Here is an 18,672-nt window from a genome sequence, read left to right on the forward strand (position 1 = left end):
AATGGGTTGTGCTAAGGGCCTACTGGAACATGGCAACAAAACAATACTGCCCCAAAAAGTAATGTATATGAACACTGTTAAAAGTTCAAAAGGATATGCATAAGTTACCATACATTTCCACTCCGCTCCTTTTTGAAATGCAGTTGCAAATGCATTCATGAATCAGTATGACATGGAATGCCTTTTGACAAACTACTTCAAAAGATGCACAATGTGTCAAGATCAGTCTTCAATTTCCAACGCTGCTCTTTGGCAATCAGAGGCAGGAGGCAGCACGAGCCCTGAAGCCTGTCGGAAGTGAAAGGTTAAGTGTCTTCTCCAGACGAGGGATTTGACACGTTGCTTGTCTGGACACGCTGAACACCTGATGAGAGCGTTTGGGACTATTTTCCTGTCTCTGTTTGCTGAGCAGCATGCTAAGAAATGTGCTTACACAGTTATAGAGTGAGACTCTGGGGGAATCTGATGTTTGTGCTAGAAGGGAGCAAGACTTTTGTCCTTCTCAAATCTGCAGATATTTTTTAGTGAAAACTGTTGAACAGCATGCCATGAAGAGGCTGTCAAAAGCAAAGCTTTGAGCCAGTCATACGCTTTTGATCTGTGTGAATGCTGAGAAGTAGAAGCAGGTGAGCTGATGTTAGAACATGGCACACAGCAGTTTGCAATATACAGTATCAGTCACTTTGGGTTGTTTGGATTTTGTTTCCTTTTTTTACTGTTTTCCACATTTTACAATAATGGTGGAGATATCAAAGCTTTGAAATAAGCACATATGGAATAATACAGTTACCGAAAATGTATTAAAGGGAAATCCTTTGATTGCTGCATGATTAAGTAATTAATATATAAACAAAGTCATTCAGAGTGGTTTGATGTGAAATGTGTAATTTTAGAGTAATTTACTGAGTCAGAATTGTTCACGGTGGTGTTAATAAGAGCTAAACTTCGGAAGCATTTAATGCCTCTAAAAGTTGCATCCCAGAAAACTATTACATGAAATGGTTACAAATATACTGCCTGATGCCTGGCACATTAATTTATGACAATGTTAAGATGAGGTTTTGGCCTAAAACTTCAACTACAATAGGTTCATTGTGGAGAGGTACATGCAGGGTGTTGCATTTTTTAGATTTACCACTGTTTTTATCAATATCACCATACATACAAAAACTCAGACATGTTGGTTCAGTGACCATTTTGGATGGCAAATAAAATGGATATATTTATGCTGTAAACCCCTTTTTTCTATCACCACCACTGTAAAGAAATGAGTCTTTAAGTTTCTTTACAATGCAACGCTTCACTTCAGACCACTCTGAATCGGTTTGTTTACATCCTAATGATTGAATTATGCATAAATAAAAAAAATCTGTGGAATTTCCCTTTAAACAAATCTCACATTTTAGCCTCCCTTTGCCTTTTCCTTGCACACTCTTGATCATTCTGTCAAGCAGCTTTAAAAGAAGCCACCTGGGATGCTTTTCCAAACAGGCCTGAAGAAGTTCTCATGTATGCTAAGCACTTGTTGGCTGCTGAAACTACTCGTTGAGGGGGAAATTAGCATATTTTTACATGTAGAATTTGTTTTGGAAACAAATTAGGCCTCATCTAGGCATCGACTTCACTATTTATGTTTGTCTGAGAAACCAATTTCAAAACCTATTATTCCGTTATTTGAAAATGCCAGCTTCTCTTTACATTGTATGAACATTTCATGATGAATGGACCAACACAAATGGTCCAAAATTACTTGGAATAAAATATTGACACATTACAGTACATTGAAAGTTAAAAACATTTCTTGATGTCTCCTGTGAAGTTATTATTTCAGAGATGCAGGGTTTTGTTACGACAGCAACAATAAGGTTTTAGATTGAAATGTCTTTAAGATTATGAAAAACATGCATTGAGGTGTGTCCAAACTTTTAACCAGTTAGATAAAAAACCGAGCTGTGCACAAACCCATGCAATATATCATGTGTAGTATGACCCCTCCCCCATACTAAACAGTATTTGCAGAATCATAAATATCACTTAATCCATATTCCCCTGTAGGAATGAAGGCTGAGGAGGTATCAGATGATCCGAAGACCTTTCCCCTAGCTCCTGATCTTCCAGAACTGACCTACCAGATCCTCAACGCTGACCATCTCTTTCTGAAAAATGCCAGTCAAGTTTTGAAGGGAAATCTTAGCCAGCGGTCGCAGAAACAAATCTTCATCATCACTGGGGTCACTGAGCAGCCAGCCATCAACGTCAGCTATGGGCCCATGTCTGTGGAGCAGTCTATCCCGCTGGAGCTGGTAAACAGTGGCCCCAGTGTCCGAGCCTTCATTCTGGCCCGCCAAGTGCGCTCTTCAGCACCTGTAATACGACTGCTCTTTTATGCCACCAGCAAGACGGATCTCGTAAAGGATGTGTCAGATCAAGTCAGGCCAGGGCAGAGTGAAGCTGGCTACATCTGTGTCACAGCTCATGCCTTCTGGGCATTGCTGGAGATTCGAGGAACCTGCTCTATCCCTGCAAATGGAGGCTTCTGCTTGGCCCATCTGAAGCCGGAGCCAGCATGGTTCAGCCCAGGCGGCGCCAGGTCCAGCAGGGAGCAAAGGGGTGATTCAAGAGGGACAGTTGTAGAACTTTACTACCAGACCAGACCCAGTCCCACCAGCCAGTGTGTTGCCCAGGATAGTAATCAGTGGAAGGGTGCAAACCAGGCCTTTGGTCCCAACATGAAGAGAATTGGCAATGTCAACCTCCTGCGCTCACCTCCTGGAAACCCCACGTTCATGCGCTTGCGTCTGGGTGGAACTGTGATCGTGCAGACGTCTTCAAAACCTCTGAAGAACGCAGACACAGCCACCTTCTACGTCTTCTTGTCCAGTACCTCCCCTGTAGTGCACTTTATACTCAGGTGAGTTCTTTAATCTCAGCAGTCTTTTCCTGTCTCACTTTTTCCTGCACTTGGGGTTGTCACGTTTACTTGATTAAAGTCATTGGTTAAAATGGACCTTTTTGGTGAATTGCCAGTTATTAGGTGGCAGGTTGCATGATGACAATATATGTTTAAAGGGAAGAAAAGGGTTCTTTTATTGTATTTGCTGCTACATAGAACAGTATTCACATTCTTCACCAATCTGAGGAAACGATTTGTCCATGTAAACATCCTATTAAGCATGAAATGGTTCTAAATAGAACCATTGCCTTTACTAAAAACCCTTGAATAACCGTCTTTTTAAAATATGTAGTACCAAGGTCTTTTCTTTTTGCAGAAATTTTTCAATTTAGAATTATCCTTAAAACCCTCCTACTAGTCTTTCTTATTGTATGGAACTATAGACCACCATTTATATGCATTGTTCCTCAGTGTTTTATACATATTTTAACTGATAATACAAGTCTATAAAAAGACTTCCTTATTATTATATGGCTTAAATTGTTTAACTTTGTCCAGTAACATATATGAAAAGCTATGCATAGTTCATTATTGTTTATTTATGTCCATTTTTATTTTTTATTATCTTTTTAAAAGTTCTGATTACATAATTGTCAAAATAATCAGTAGATTGCTTGATTACCAATTGATAGTGACAGCCCTCTCTGGTATGCATGCATAGAATCAACGCAGCATTTAGATTCTTTCAGTTGAGGCTGTTAAACAAAACAGCTGAACCAGAATGCACTTTATACTGTGTTTTAGGCTGCCCAGTGTATTTATGTATTATTACGTTGATCTGCTGTTACGTGGTGGTCCAAATCTATTATTAATAAACTGTTTAGAAATAGGATTTATGTTCAGGATTATCAGATTTCTCTGAAGACATTACAATTACCACCTATTTTTGTTCCAGAAAGGGTATTTTGGATTTGGCCAAAATAGGATCATTGTGTAGGAGGTGCAGTGGGGACTGAGACAGCAGTGTCCCTTGCTAATGTGTGTATGTACCTGAAAATATTCTTAAGGGTCGGTCCCTACAGGCGTTCCACTTTATAGCTGGGAGAATTTTGTGTTTTCACCCTGTACACAGATTACAACAACATAATAACCTAGCGCCAGCTCAATTCATTTTTCTAACTGAAGGAGTTTCAAAGCCACTCTTCCATAAATAGGGAAATAATGGGGAAATTATTTGGCAGCATTCATTTCGTAACATTCCGTTATTGTGTGTGTGTGTTTCTCCCCATAAATAATGCATCGACTTAATGGAGCAAGAAAGCAAATACCTAATAACTACTTGACTCCTTTGGGCAGAGATGAACTTATTACAGAAGAAGCTCTGTCGTGCAAAAACACACAGTGCAATCTGCTGAATCCCAACCCACAGCCACAGAGGCGGAACACATAGCGGAGTGAAATTGGTATTATTTGTTTGGGCTAAAGTACTGTTTATTGTTCTTCTAGTTTTAGAATATCTGGAGTTTGTTGTTTTGTGTATCCAGAAAATCGCACATAAATACATGACCTCATAAACTACAACCTGACCCACTTCCTGTTGTTGTCCCGGTCATCTTAATCCCAAAGTATTGTTGAGCTTGAACAGTGGTTGGGATAGATGTTATTGGCGATCATTGAGGATTATCATCATAGGACTGGATCTGACCCTCAGGCCGCCTTGCTGAAAATGTACAGGACTAATCTCAGTCCACTCAATCCAAAAACGTCTCACAGGTTTGAGATGCTGTTTTTTTCTGAGGGTTTTATGAAGTTGTGAAGCACTATTTTGATCTCATCTGCCCCTCCACCCACCTCTAGAGCTTTACTCTGCCAGCAGAAGCTGCCTCAGTTTCCTCTGCCCTCTCAAATGGACATTCCTTTTGGATGAGGGGTTAAGCCGAAGTGGAGCCCAGTTTCGCAGAGAGATTGATTTTATCCTGGGAAAACTCTCTGCCCCACTTCACTCCTCTCTCCAAGATTGAGTCCAGACCCCTGGGGTTATGACGGGTAATCCGAGCACTGATTGAAAATTAGTGGAGTTGTTAACTCTTTGCGGACCAATCTGTCTTCTATCTGGGACTGCTGCGTTTGCTGGGCTAAAAAATAATGGCATCCGTTGAAGCAGCCAACTGCAAATAATGGACTCTTAGATTCATAGCTTTATGGAAAAAAGAGACAAATATTTTTACATAGGTATGCACAGTGACGTGAGTTATATTAGTACCGGCAGATACTTAAAGGGCCCACATCCTACATTTTTTTTACATTTTATTTTCGGACCCCCCTGAGGACCATTAACAACATTTTTGTGGGTTTATTAACCAAAAACAGACAGGATTCATTTTTACATGACTATTTTTCAACCTCTTTGATGTAACAGGCTATTTATGTTACTGTGCCTTTAAGACTGATATACGTAAGTGTTTTGACCAGGGGCAGAGCCAAGGTATGGCCGAGGTGGTCCACTTGGCCACACCTCTGGCCACCCCAGTTAAACAAAATGAGGCAGTCAGCCTGCCCCTTTTTCTCTCAAAATGAATAGCACCTTTTTTGAGTTCTACATGCTTCATTTGCCACTGTACAAAATCTGTGTAAACATAAAATTGTCCCTGGAGGGCAGCACAGTTTGGCTGCATCTGTAATTTTATTAAATGGCTTCAAAACAGCAGCCCGATTGCACTCATGCCTGAACTTTTATTGCCTGCCACTTTCAGTTGACATCATATGGCAGTGTCAGTGCTGACTTCTGAACACTCAGTGTCCCGTGTCCCAAACTGCATACTACAGCACTCATCGACATTAGAAGTGCATTCATTAGTGTAGTTATGTAAATCAAAGAAGTGCGTGGTTTGGGACACAGCCTCAGTAAATTCACAGAGTGTGAGACTGTAGGTGTGTCCCAATTCAGGGGCTGCATCCTTTGAAGGACGCGGTCTAGGAAGGCGTGTCTTTCGAAGGCTGTGTAGACCCATAAAGGCTGAACTGAAATGAGACTGGTCTGCTCTACAACGGATTTCCTGCACAGCACCCCTGTTCCTGCCTTTACCGCTGCGTCACAAAACGCTGCTCTTGTTAAGTTCTTTCTGAAGTTCTTTAAAGATGGAGCCAGAAAATTTGATGTTATTTCTTTTATTTTTTCGTTTATTAGAGCTGGAGATGCTTCTCTCTATCTGCTCCTTGCTCCCTAAAATGAAGTGTTAGCATAAGTTTTGCTTCAGACCACATTGAGTTTAAACTCAATACTTACATTTAAAAGTGTCTCCTCAGCCGCTCCGCTGCTAATGCTGCCATGTTCTCAAATCCGCACCGGCACACAATAAACCTCGGGATATGTTGGCTATCATTAACAAATTACCAGCTGAGCTTAATACAAGGCGGAATGGGCTATGGTGAACGTTGTTGACGACCTGAGCCAGTTTAAATTAGTTTTAATAGCTTGCTTGACTCCTGTAAGTTACAGGACTAACGCTACTGATAGGAGAGTAGCTAGTGAGGCCCTGTTCACTACAAAAAACCCTGCAGTCAGAGGATTTGAGTCAATATTAAAGACGAAAATCAGCTTAAACTTTAAGAGCTATGATACTAATGGCCAACATTAAGTTATGGTGAGCTTTTTCCTTTTTTTCACTAACACAGATGTGTGCATTATGTGTTATAGAGCCTTTGTGGTGAGCAGAAGTTTCTCCCAGTCTTGTGAAATGGGACAACAGCAGACTAAACATAGGCTGGGTTTGTTGTTAAGATTTCAAGCAAAATGTCAGTAAAATGTTATTTGTATCATGTTCATTATTTTCGCTAGTATTGTGTTTGTGAAGTTCGTAAGAGCATTTGTAGGAGCGTATTTGTCTGCCTGTAAATGAAACACTGAATAGTGATGCTGAACCTTCACCACTCTCAGTTAGGACAGAGAGTGAGGATGTCACTGTAAAGAACAGCAGAACAGAGGTGGACATCAGGCTTTTGAGAGAGCTGGAGAAGAAAGTGAACAACAGAGAGGGACAGTGAAAGGAAGTAGGTGAGAGGGAAAGGGAGGTGAGATGAAGTGGAAGGGTAAGATAAGGGCAAAAAGAGAAATAAGAGCAGTGGATGAGGGAGGGAGGAGAAGAGACTGTGACCTGAGAGAGAAAATGGTTCTTCGTCTTTTAGAGATGCTTGTTTAAAAAAAAAAAGAAAATAAACCGTTAAATGAAAAAACTACAAATTCCAATTTTATTATTACACTTTGTGATAAATGTTTGAGCACGTGTATGCGTGTTATAGTACATTTTAATTTACATAGCTTCTCCAGGCTGTTGAATTAGACATATATTTTCTGATGTCTACTCTCCCAATATTCCCAAACTAGAAAGGATCAGCATCGCGTCATCCTTCTTTTAAATGTTTTTTTAGTTTCTGCTTTGTAGGAGGACACTAATGTTTGTAATTGATGCATTCCTCTGATATTTAATCAATAATTAGACTTCACTCACCTACAGAGCATAAACTGTGAATCTTATCACTTTTTCCTGTTTGCAATATAACTCCATGTGCAGTATTTTTTTTTTTTAAATATCTCTATAGTGTAAAGATTTTTTTCTTTCTATTTATAATGTTCATATTGTTAACTCCTCACCATTCCCATGTGTAATATAAACCAGTACCTCATGTGCAATACTCCATGTGAATTCCAGGCAAAATATCCTTACAGTGTAAATATCTTATATTTTTTATATTGTTCATTTTTTGTGAAGGATAGCGTTTATATTTTTATCTTATTTTTTACTTTTAGTATTATATATATTGTCTATATAATAACAAGTAACAAACTGTAAAAACCTTGTTAAGTAATTAACAAAGTTAATTACTTGCTTGTTAATTCTCTTCTTGTTACTTCTTTTCTTTTTCTTGAGTGCCTTGCTCACCCCTTGCTGCTGTAGCACTGAGAATTTCCCTGTTGTGGGACTAATAAAGGATTATCTTATCTTATATCATTCTTCCTGTTTTGGCAGCAGTTAAAACGTAGATGTAGTATGTCAGTAAGAACAGTGGATTCAATGAAACCATATTTAATGATCTGTAGTCAAGGTTGCAGTGAAAATGTACTAGTGGAAAAAGGTTAGCAGTCTCTATTGAAAAACACTGAGATGGACTAAAAAAGCATACTGCATACTGAGCTGAAATGACAAAACAGAAATTTATTGATATGAAAATATTAATTAGCATGTAAAAGATGAGATAAACACATTCATTACTTTCAGTAGTTCAGTAGCAGTATTTACACCATGCGATTGTAGGTTCACATGAATCTGAACATGAAAATCATATGATTTTAGGCAGTGTAGTTTAATAACAGCGTAGTCTGCCAACAGCGCTGAAGATATCACTGTAATAGTCATTTAAAGCTGTCATAGCAACATACAGCAGCACAAATAACTTATCGCATTAGCTTTTAACAATTTGTTAACTTTGACAGCCTCATTAATAACATATCATCTTGTTTTTTGTTGCTGTATCATAAAACGTCCTCTTCGTGTTATGCCAAACAACACTCCTCACCTATGGTTAAACTACTGTAACTCACAGCCTCTTGTGGCTTATTAATTTATTGAAATCATAATTAGGATATTAAAATTAACAAAACATGAGACTGACAACAGGAGGGCCAGAGTAATATTCTATTCTATTCTATTCTGTACTTAACTCTGCTGGCAGTTCCACATCAGTTGCTAGTGGTCGTTGATTTGTGTCAGAGATTTATTCCATCAAGATCCTCATTACAGATTCTGCTGAACCGTTTCTTTAGTTATGCATACAACGGCTGTTCTCTAGGCATGCTGAAAATAGGCCACACATACAGATGCGCTCCCTCTCGCTCTCCCTCCCTCGCTTCGTCTCTCACCCCTGCTCTCCTTCGCTCTATTCCTGTCTCTGTCTCACTCCTGCCATCTCTCTGTCTCTCTGACTTATCGGTGTGACTGAAACCCATTCTAGAAGTGAATGTGTCTGCACAGTCTACACAGTGAACAACTGTTGATTACATGTGGCTCTGGTGGGATCTGAGTGTCTAGATGATGCAATAATTACAGGCAGTACTTTTGAAGTCCAACTGTAATCCTGATTTATTATCACCCTCTATGTCTCTCAGTCTCTGTGAACAGTGGATAGATCTGTCTGAAAGAGCAGGCTGGCGTGGACTGATTCAGTCTGATATCATGAATTACAGCTGATTACTCTCCTAATCTTGTTTCTGCTCTAATACCAAATAAACAGCCCATGTGTTTACTACTGATGGTTTCTGGTAAATAATCATAATAATGCTATGATTCTTTTTTATTACTGCTGCTTTGGGGATTAATGAATGATAGTAAAACTGTGGCCATTTTTTACACAAGCAAAATCCAACCCCAGTTACATTTACTCTCGTTTTTTGAAAATGAATTGCCAAAATGATCTATAATCATATGCAAAGGTTTGGGTGCCCTGGTTCAGATTAAATGTTCTGTTGATTTTCTAAGTGAAACTAAGTTAGCACATTGTCTACAGAGAACACACTTCTGCAGCTGGCTCTCTGTAATGGATGTTTAACCTTATTTTTACTTAGAGAATCAACAAAACACACAGTTTGATCATTAGTTCAAATTTTAGCATATGATTGTATGTCCCATGTAGGGATGGCTTAGTTTCAAAATATTGCTATTTGGCCATTAAGTATAGGTTTTTTTCAAAAATTAACTTCTGGGGAGATTAAATATAAAATAATCCACTTACATAAGATAAGAAAATCAGCAAAGCTGAAAACACAGCTTTTAAAACATTTCAAAAATTCTTAGCTTTCTTAACTCACAACCATGCAAGACCTGGGAGACCACCACAAGTCATTATAGAATCAACTTCTCATAGAAAGAACAAAAAGACTTCAAAAACAAAGAAGCTACTGGTGTTGTCAGAACAATAGACTGACCACCCCATTGTCCAGACCTCAACATCATTGAATGTGTTTGGGATTACTGGGATTGTGAGAAGCAGATGCATTGCAGCCAACTTCTAAGACTGAACTTTGGAGGTGTGAAAATATCCTTGGAGATTTATGTGAAAGATGTTAAAAAGAAATAAAGGCAAAGTGTGGACACACTAAATACTGAAGAATTTTGTAATGTAATCAGTTGTTGAGGCTTCTGTGTAATTTTCTGTAAAATAGATTTTCTCCTTTTTCCTGATGCAGAAAGTGAATACAGTAATTAATACTTAATGGCCATTTTTACTAGGCATTAAATGAAACGGTGGTCTCGGACTTTGTGTGAATTACTGTGTGGAAACTTGCTTATGTTGTAGGTGCATGTGTTTCAGGGAGACTAACAGTAAGCTGCTTACTTCCACCATGACATTTTAAAAAGAGGGTTTGTGGTTATATAAATTAGTAAAATTTGAAACTGTATTATTCTTATTGAGTTGTATACTGTGTTCACACCAATAGGCCAGACTTTTTAAATGATGGCATTTTTATTCTTATTACTGTTGCATATAGATGTTGATCATAAATGTGCATTTAAATCTGGGAAACAAAAGAGGATTGCTGTGGCGGTAACTGTTGAGTGGTGTGAATGCAGATAGAGACAGAAGAAAAGAGAGGTGGTTGAAAACTTGCCACAGTGCTGTCAGCCATAGTCATTCCTTGTTCCTCTGCTTAACTCAACAGGTTGATCTCAGCGCAGAGCACAGTGGAGTGGACTGATACAGGCAGATATCATGAATTACAACTGATTGTTCTACTAATCTCATTAAGAATGTAATACCCAAAAACCCCTACTCCCATATGTGTTTGGTAAATATCTGATAAAAGTCATCTTAAAAATAAAGGCACCAAATGGAACCAAAAGAGTTTTTTGTAGAAGTGCCATAGAACTGTGTTTCTCAATCCTGGTCTTGGAGTACCACTGCCATGTGTGTTGTAAGCTGCGTTCCAAGTGCTAGGGCTGCGGTCCAGGTGGGCTGCATTTCTAGACCGCTGTTCCAATCAGAAGGATTCTTTGAATCCAGCTGAGAAATGCAGCCCACATTCTGGCAGTTTTCGAGGATGCTACTGGAGTATCCCTCATGGTCATCTGTCGAGCATAATCCTTTGTATGCGCGTCTGACTAAAGAAAGTTGAAGAGAAATCCTGGCAGATGAAACAAGCTGCTACACATTGTTTAAAAAAGGCCCCCAGTGACTTTAACTTGTACAATAGCATTTAATTACACACAGATTAATGTTTTGCCTGACATATTAAATCATTCACATTAAAAGTATTGTTTCCATAAATTTTTTGGGATGTTGATATCCGATATTTTCATGTACATATCTGCCAACGACGACACCGATACATGAACATCTATATATTATAGAGGTTGCAAATAGATCCACCGCAAATGAGCATTACAGTGAAATGTGACACATTTGTGGAAGGTTCAAAATAACAGTGGATGATATGGCAAATATATATCATAGAGGCGGGTGATAGGGCAAAAAGACGTTTTTATGTTTTCATATTTATTTTGTCTGACATTTGGTAAGTTGGAACAGGCACATTTAGTGACACATTTAAGAAATACTGTCAACCACCACTGTAAAGAAATTTGAGTTGGTAAGTGTCTATAGAAATGAGCATTTTACATCAAACCACTCTGAATGACTTTGTTTACATCTCAACCACTGAATTCCACATACATTTTGGAACATCTGTGTAATTCCTTTTTAAAGAATCAGCCACTGAAGGGTTCTTCTGTGGTTCTTCTTCTGTGGTTGTTCTACAGCATTGCTCCATTTGCCACCTTTTATTATAAAGCGTGTATCATTTTATGGATTCATGAATTGTAATGATGCTGAGGCCTTTTTACATGAGTAAATCCAGTAACGACATGAATTCCAAACTGATATGTCTTCCACTAGGGCTCATTTAGGAGGTTTACTGTCCAAATGATGGGATTTTCATCATTCATATTATTGTTCCATATAAGTGTTGCTGAAGAATGTGAGTTTAGACCGACAGCATGAAGAAGAATTGCTCTGGCAGTGTCCGTGAAACAGTGTGAATGCAGAGAGAGACGGAGCGAGCGAAAGATGGATGAGGGGACAGAGATAATACAGCTTGTCACCATGCTGTCGGCCACTTCACTGTCCGCTCCCCCGTCGCACTCCATAAGTTCCAGAGAGTTTGGACGGAGCTCAAGCCCGGCCCACATCTCAGGCTGGAGTGTGGCTCTCTTCCATTCTGTGTAAGCCTCGGCAGTGGACAGGAGGGACAGGCGAAGCGCCTGTCTGCTGGATAAATCTGAAAAAAAAAAAGCATTTGGCTGCATCTTAAGGCTGAAGAGTGGGCTCCGACTTTGAGGGCCAGCAAGATTAATGTTCCTCAGAGTTGCACAGTACTCAGCCCTGCGTTTAGTTTCCATACTGAAGCTAAAGCGTTGTGTGAGCACAAGCTTATTTCACTACCACACTCTGAGACAGAAAAGTGAACACATCTGTAGTAGTCCACGGAGAGCCCTGGTAAAACTGACCAGCCAGAACTCTGAGAGAATTCCAGTAGGGCGAGGATCTGACTGGCAGGTCCAGTAGGCCACTTTGCATGGCCTGTAATGAGGGCATGGGTGTGGATGTTTATCTGAGAGATGCAGTGGACAAAGCAACTAGCAGGTTAAATGAAAAAGGTTGATGAAAATGAGTTCCGTCAGACAGGAGGAAGCACTGTTTTGATTTACTGTCAGTCAGAGGTGAGGGTAGCATTTAAGACCTTGGCCCTATTGCCTTTAAAACGCACATGCACACTGTACAGTAAATAAGCATTTTTGCATATATTTAAGTGACTACATTAAATGAATACTAATTTGTCCATCTGCCACATCTGTAGCATACAAGCAGTTACCATAGACAGTAGTTTAATGTGTTGCTCAGGACTTAAAACCTTTAGACTCCATATACAATTACAATAGAAGCCAATGTTGCTTCAGCACCTCCTGTTGCCTTCTATTATAAATATGTTCTGAATCAATAGATGATCTGATCATATGCAAGTGCAGGCATTTTTTTTGCCTTTAAACTTAGGCCAATGTTCTGCCGAATTCCAGGCTGAGGATATATATACCCTTTGTACACATGCCTATGTATGTATAGTACTGTGCAAATGTAAGATAATCATAAAATTAGAAAAAGTTATAGAGAAAATGGAGCTTCAGAACTGTCACCATCAGATAAACAGTACTTAAAGCTTTTATCTTTAAGAGAAACTCAAGCTTCACTCTTGCTTCAGATCTGGAAAGAAGATCACGTCAAGAAGCAGCTTGTATACTCAGAGCAATAGACTGGTCACCCCAGAGTCCAGACCTCAGCATCATTGAATGTGTTTAGTATTATTTTAAGCAGAAAATTGACCCAATATCTAAGACTGAACATTGGTTGATTGGAAAAATCAAAGAGAAATGATCATAGTGGACACACTAAATACTGAGAATTTTTCATATTATAATTAGTTAATTTTCTGCTTTTTGTCTCTAAAAATGAATAATGTGCTTAATGGCTTTAATGACACTTTTGCACAGTACTGCATACATAAATATCACCAAATGCAATGTTTTTATTGTCTGATGTTGCTTTACAGGCATAGAATTCACTGCTATAGATGAAGCATTCATGCCTCATACATTCAATCACAGGGCCTATTTTTCAAAAATTATAACTTTGATGTCCTTATGTGTGACAGAGCCACAGTGCGGAGAGGGATGTCCTTCAGCACAGCCAGACCCAAGTGACCCTCAGCTGTGGGACATCGCCCTGGATCCAGGGAGAGGAAGCAACCCCCAAACAATCTCTGTCATCTGCCAGAGGAAGAATGCTTTTACAGGAAAAAGGCAAGCCTTAAACTTACCCTCATCCGTTATTGTGCTATGCGTATGTGGGTCTTTTTACTTTCATGTGGAATTTGTTTAAGTACTGCAAGGCCATACAAGCAGTGTTCTCCTTCTTAAATGATGAGAATTAAGCAACAGAGTGTAAAGCAGAGTGAAAAACACCCCTCTTTTCTGTTTGTCTCGTTGCTCTTATTGGAACAGCTGCTGAGACAACCTGTTACCTCTTACAGGTTGGCGTTTTGAATGAAGACAAAGTGCTGTGTTTTACAAACAATAAGTCAACCATATCTACTCTGAGCAAACATCAGAGACATCTGACTACAGTTTTGTAAAATAATTTGAGTTCCCATAAATAAATAAAAACATCTTAATTATTCAGTACCTAACACTGGATTGATGTAGTCTGCTCGTTCCAATACCACCCTTCCCTCAAAAACTAGATAAACAAGCAAAAGAAAACCCACAACAACAACATGTGTTTTGGGGACACAGCTTTTATAGACCTTAACATGTTCTCATTTGTAAGTGTGCTTCCCATTTATTATTAGCAAGGTTAGCGTTTTTAGGACAAATTTTGCCTGAAGCTACTTGTTGCTTCTAAAAACAACTCCAGTGTTAGTTGCCTCTTGAAACAGTGAGAAGAGGATCAGTGAAAATTTCCTCCACAGCAGGAATCAGCCTTTTCATTTGAACAGATTTTCGATGTATTTTTAAGACTTTAATCCATCTTTAAAACTACAAATGTCTTGTTAAACATATGCTTTATTTGAATATGAGGCTGAGACATGTGGCTTCACAGCTTTACATACGATTTGGTGTCTGCAGGGATGCGCAGTTATTAATGTAAAGAGATTTCCGTAAGTTATTTGGGCCATTGGTCTGTAGGGAAAATATCTGTTTGGAGAATCCTTGTCACGTTCTCAGCGCATAAATTTTTTAGGGCTGAAGCTAATGCTGTGATCAGGGCTGTTTAACCTTTTGAAACGACAAGCCATGCAGAGATGTAGGGGTATTAAAATTACTGGGTCGCCCAACTATTTGCATTTGCTAATGAATTAATCAGCAATGAGAGTTAGAGACCCAGTGATAGACATTGCTTTACTGCACTGTAACTTCATGTATATTGAGTGTCTCTGTCATCAGACCTCTGTAATGTCACTGATACAAGTGCAACTCTTTAAAATACTTAAAGGAGAAAAATTCAGTCACTGAGAACAAGAATGCACTGATTGTGATAATTTTTTTATGGGTGATTCCAGTTTGTTTACAGCAAACTGCATGTTTTTTGGCCAATTTTTATTAGGCTTTTTCATCCTGAAGCTCACACTGTGTGGGCTGAACAGACACTTGAAACACACTAGCACATTTCCAGTATTTTCTATTAGCCAAAGTTACAATATGAATAACATTTATTTTCTCTTTAATGGGCCAAAGGCTTTTTAAATGTTTCAATTTTAAATCAATCTTTTAAATAACATGAATCAAATGAAGTGCTTCATTGAAAATAAAAGCACAATTTAGCACAATGGACCTTTAGCACAATGACTTATGGATAATTATGCTTTGACATTTTGGTACAGGTGTAGCAGCAGCATTCATATACAGTGTGAGTGCACTTGCCTGCCTCAAGCTATTTACATCATAAAATTGCAACACAGGTCAGCAAAAAATAAAAACAACTGGCTGATTGTCAATTTTGTGTATGGAGCAAAAATCTGCTGATTCTGATCTTTCCTGTGTCCGGTTGTGCAACCCTGAACAAAGTCATTCAGAGCTGTTTGATGTGAAATGCACTGTAAAGGAACTTTACAAGATTTTCTTTACAGTGGTGTTGATAGGAGCCAGGGGTTGTGTTGCCTTCAACGCAAATCTATCCGTTTTATTTACCATCCAAAAGCACCAGTGAACCTGCTTGTGTCTTCTGGGTGACATATGGCTTTTATCTCCATCACTGTGAACACTTCTGACACTCTAGTGTGTTTTCTCTAGAATGGTGCATTTCACATTGTCTGAAGAAAATAGGTGGAAAAAAGTTTCAAAAAATCAAACAAGACATATTTTCTTTTCAAAATTCTTTAGCCATTAGGATGTAGCTAACACATAGTTAAATTCGCATTATGGAAGTTGTGTGTGTGCCTAAATTATTACACTCTGGCCTCAAGCTAGATTCAAAAACAGACTTACCTATGTGGCTTCTGACACTCTATGACATTCTGTTATCTGTAAAAATGGACAATAGTATGGACAAAATTTAGATTTGATTTATAAGACTACTACTGACTCAAAATCGGATAGCTACTTTAAGCTGCTTTAAAGGGTGTCTGTATATGTCGATGTGTATTAGAGTATCACATATTCCATCGCTGTGAATATCTGGCCACTAGAGTGTCCAGACCCTAGCAACAGAAAATAGCTCCAACTTCCACCTAGCACACTGCCCCTGCTCCCCCTCTCTATCTCCCGCAGGCCGACCCACTTATCTGTAATCATCCCTGATACATCTGTCCGTCATCCCGGCTTAAAGACCCGTGCGTTCAGTGCAAGATTAGAGCCGAGATCTCACGTCTTAGCCCCAGTATTAACCAACAAAGAGCCAAGCAGAGAGGATTCCCCCTGTGCTAAGAAACCTATGATACACACCAGGGATGATGGGATGGAAGTGGACCATTTGCCCTTCCACCCCTAAAGCCTTGATTCACCATTGAAAAGCTTTTGGTTCTCTGGCACAGCAAAGCCCAGTGTTTGCTTCACTTGGTCAAGTACTATTTATCTGACTGTTTACAGTCAAACACGTTATGATAATTTTAATAATGTCAACTCAAATCCTATTCTGTGCTTTTACCCAGTCATAGACCCTGAATCAAAATAATACAGATATGGTAGGTCAAGATACAGACTTCATGTACATAACTCACTCAGAAAATACCAAAGATGCATATAACTGTGCACATGTATTTTCTTACTCCACTTGTTTGTTTTCAGCCAAACATTATAGTGATTTTAATATTTCCTACAACAGTGATTTTAATATTTCCAATTGAACAGTAATACTGTACTCACTGTAACCCGTTCTTATAACATAAAGACCCTTATATCACAGATATAAACATTAATATGATATTAATATAATATTTTATATTAATATTATATCCATTAATATAATATGTAATATGTAATATATTCATGTGTGAATCCTCATCTCATTTTTTAAACATCCTTTTTAATGAGTCATCGACATAGGTGGCTATGAAAAATATACATTTTTATACATGTCAGTCACTCAACCCTAGGTATGAAATATCTGCATATTCCTCGAGGGACATATTCAACAGCAATTTGTGTCATCCAGATTTCCTGAAGATCATGGGAAAAAGAAAAATACATTTTCTGTTTCTTTTTTCTTTATTTTCAATGTCATTGTGATGTTGACTCATGAGGTCACTTTGTTCAACCCTATTACTTAAGTAAATCATTAGACTGTGTGTAATGTCATCATGCCATTGGTATGGATCCTGGTTACACACATTTTTTTCAGCAGTTTTTGCTAAATCTATGCTAAAAAATTCAAGCCTCAAAATTTAATGTACTTGATCATTAAATTAACAGACATTTTGCCGGTTGTTTGTGTGTTTATGAACCAGATGTTGATGTTTAGAGTGCTGTGTGATTTGCAGGGGTCTGCTGGAGGTCCTGCAGCTGGACTTTGAAACGCAGGAGCAGAATGACCAGTTGGAGAGCCAGATGATCACATTTCGTCTGGAGCTGCCTGGAAACATGATCCAGGACGAGGGCACCATGAGGATTTACACCGTCCAGAGAGACTATGTGGGCATAGTCCCACTCATTATGGTGAGCTGTGCGTGTGTGTAGAACACGTGTTCATGTATTGTTTTTTCCTACAGATTCCATGTGAGTATTACGATTGCGTGCAATATTTATGCCGCTCCCCTTAAGCTTTCTAATTTGTCCTTTTAGATGTATAGAATTGGTAATAAATCTGAAGTGAATGTGTGGCTGTTAATGCTGATGCTATGGGGCAGCTTGTACATAGATGTATTTTTCATTTGATGCTTCTGTATAGATGCCTTCAGCTATAAAAGTACAATAACCCATATAAATGATTCATAGGTCTCTGTGGAGCTGCGTGTCTGCATGTGTGTATATGTGGGTGGGGGATTATTTGCCCCAAGGCTGAGTTCCAGCTCTGTTGCCCTCTGCCTTTGATCTGACTCTGTCGTCCCTAGTGCTTCTGATTCAGTCTTAATGAAATTGACATCCATTTAAGGGTTACTACTGTGGTCAGGATTAGACCTGTCCACTGCAGAATGTATGCCTTGAAGACCTGCATGGATTTTCTTATTTTTACTTATCCCACATTAAACGTAATCCAATAATAAAGGTGCCAAGAGGGTTCTGTGGAGCGATGACATAGAAATGTTCTTCAAATCCTTGAATATTCTGGTCCAGGATTTTGTCATCACCGGTACGTATTACACTAATCGGCCAGTCAGTGATTATAAAGACCAGGATCAGAAACTGAATTCAAGGTCATTTGAAGAACAGTGCTACAGAAGAACCACTTTTGGTTCCCTAAATAATTCTTTAAAGAATATTTTTTTGTAAATGTGATGTGTGAATGTGAAGAGCCTTTTCAAATTTTAAACTTCCACATAATGTAAAGGTTCTATCCCTGGGGTCTTCATATCTGAACCTTGGATCCAGCTTCTGGTCCAGTGTTTTGTGTTCACTAGTAGCTAATTGAACTATTGATGTAACTGAACGGTCACCTCGAGTTAAACCTACCAGTGAGTGCAAAATCCAGAACCAGAAACTAGATTCAAGATCTGGCTTTCAAGACCTCTGCTTTATACCAAT

At 38.8% G+C, this 18,672-nt stretch overlaps 1 protein-coding gene across 1 annotated transcript in view; it reads left to right on the forward strand.

Moving 5' to 3' along the window:
- Positions 1–2,057: 2,057 nt before the first annotated feature.
- Positions 2,058–18,672, forward strand: part of si:dkey-1d7.3 (transmembrane protein 132D) — a 28,652-nt gene continuing 12,037 nt past the window's right edge. The window contains 4 exon segments of the mRNA XM_036588871.1: positions 2,058–2,911; positions 13,650–13,689; positions 13,691–13,797; positions 17,472–17,646. Coding sequence (XP_036444764.1) covers positions 2,058–2,911; positions 13,650–13,689; positions 13,691–13,797; positions 17,472–17,646 — 1,176 coding nt within the window.

Source organism: Colossoma macropomum, unplaced genomic scaffold (genome assembly GCF_904425465.1).
Source record: "Colossoma macropomum unplaced genomic scaffold, Colossoma_macropomum, whole genome shotgun sequence".
In the NCBI taxonomy this organism is placed as follows: domain Eukaryota; kingdom Metazoa; phylum Chordata; class Actinopteri; order Characiformes; family Serrasalmidae; genus Colossoma; species Colossoma macropomum.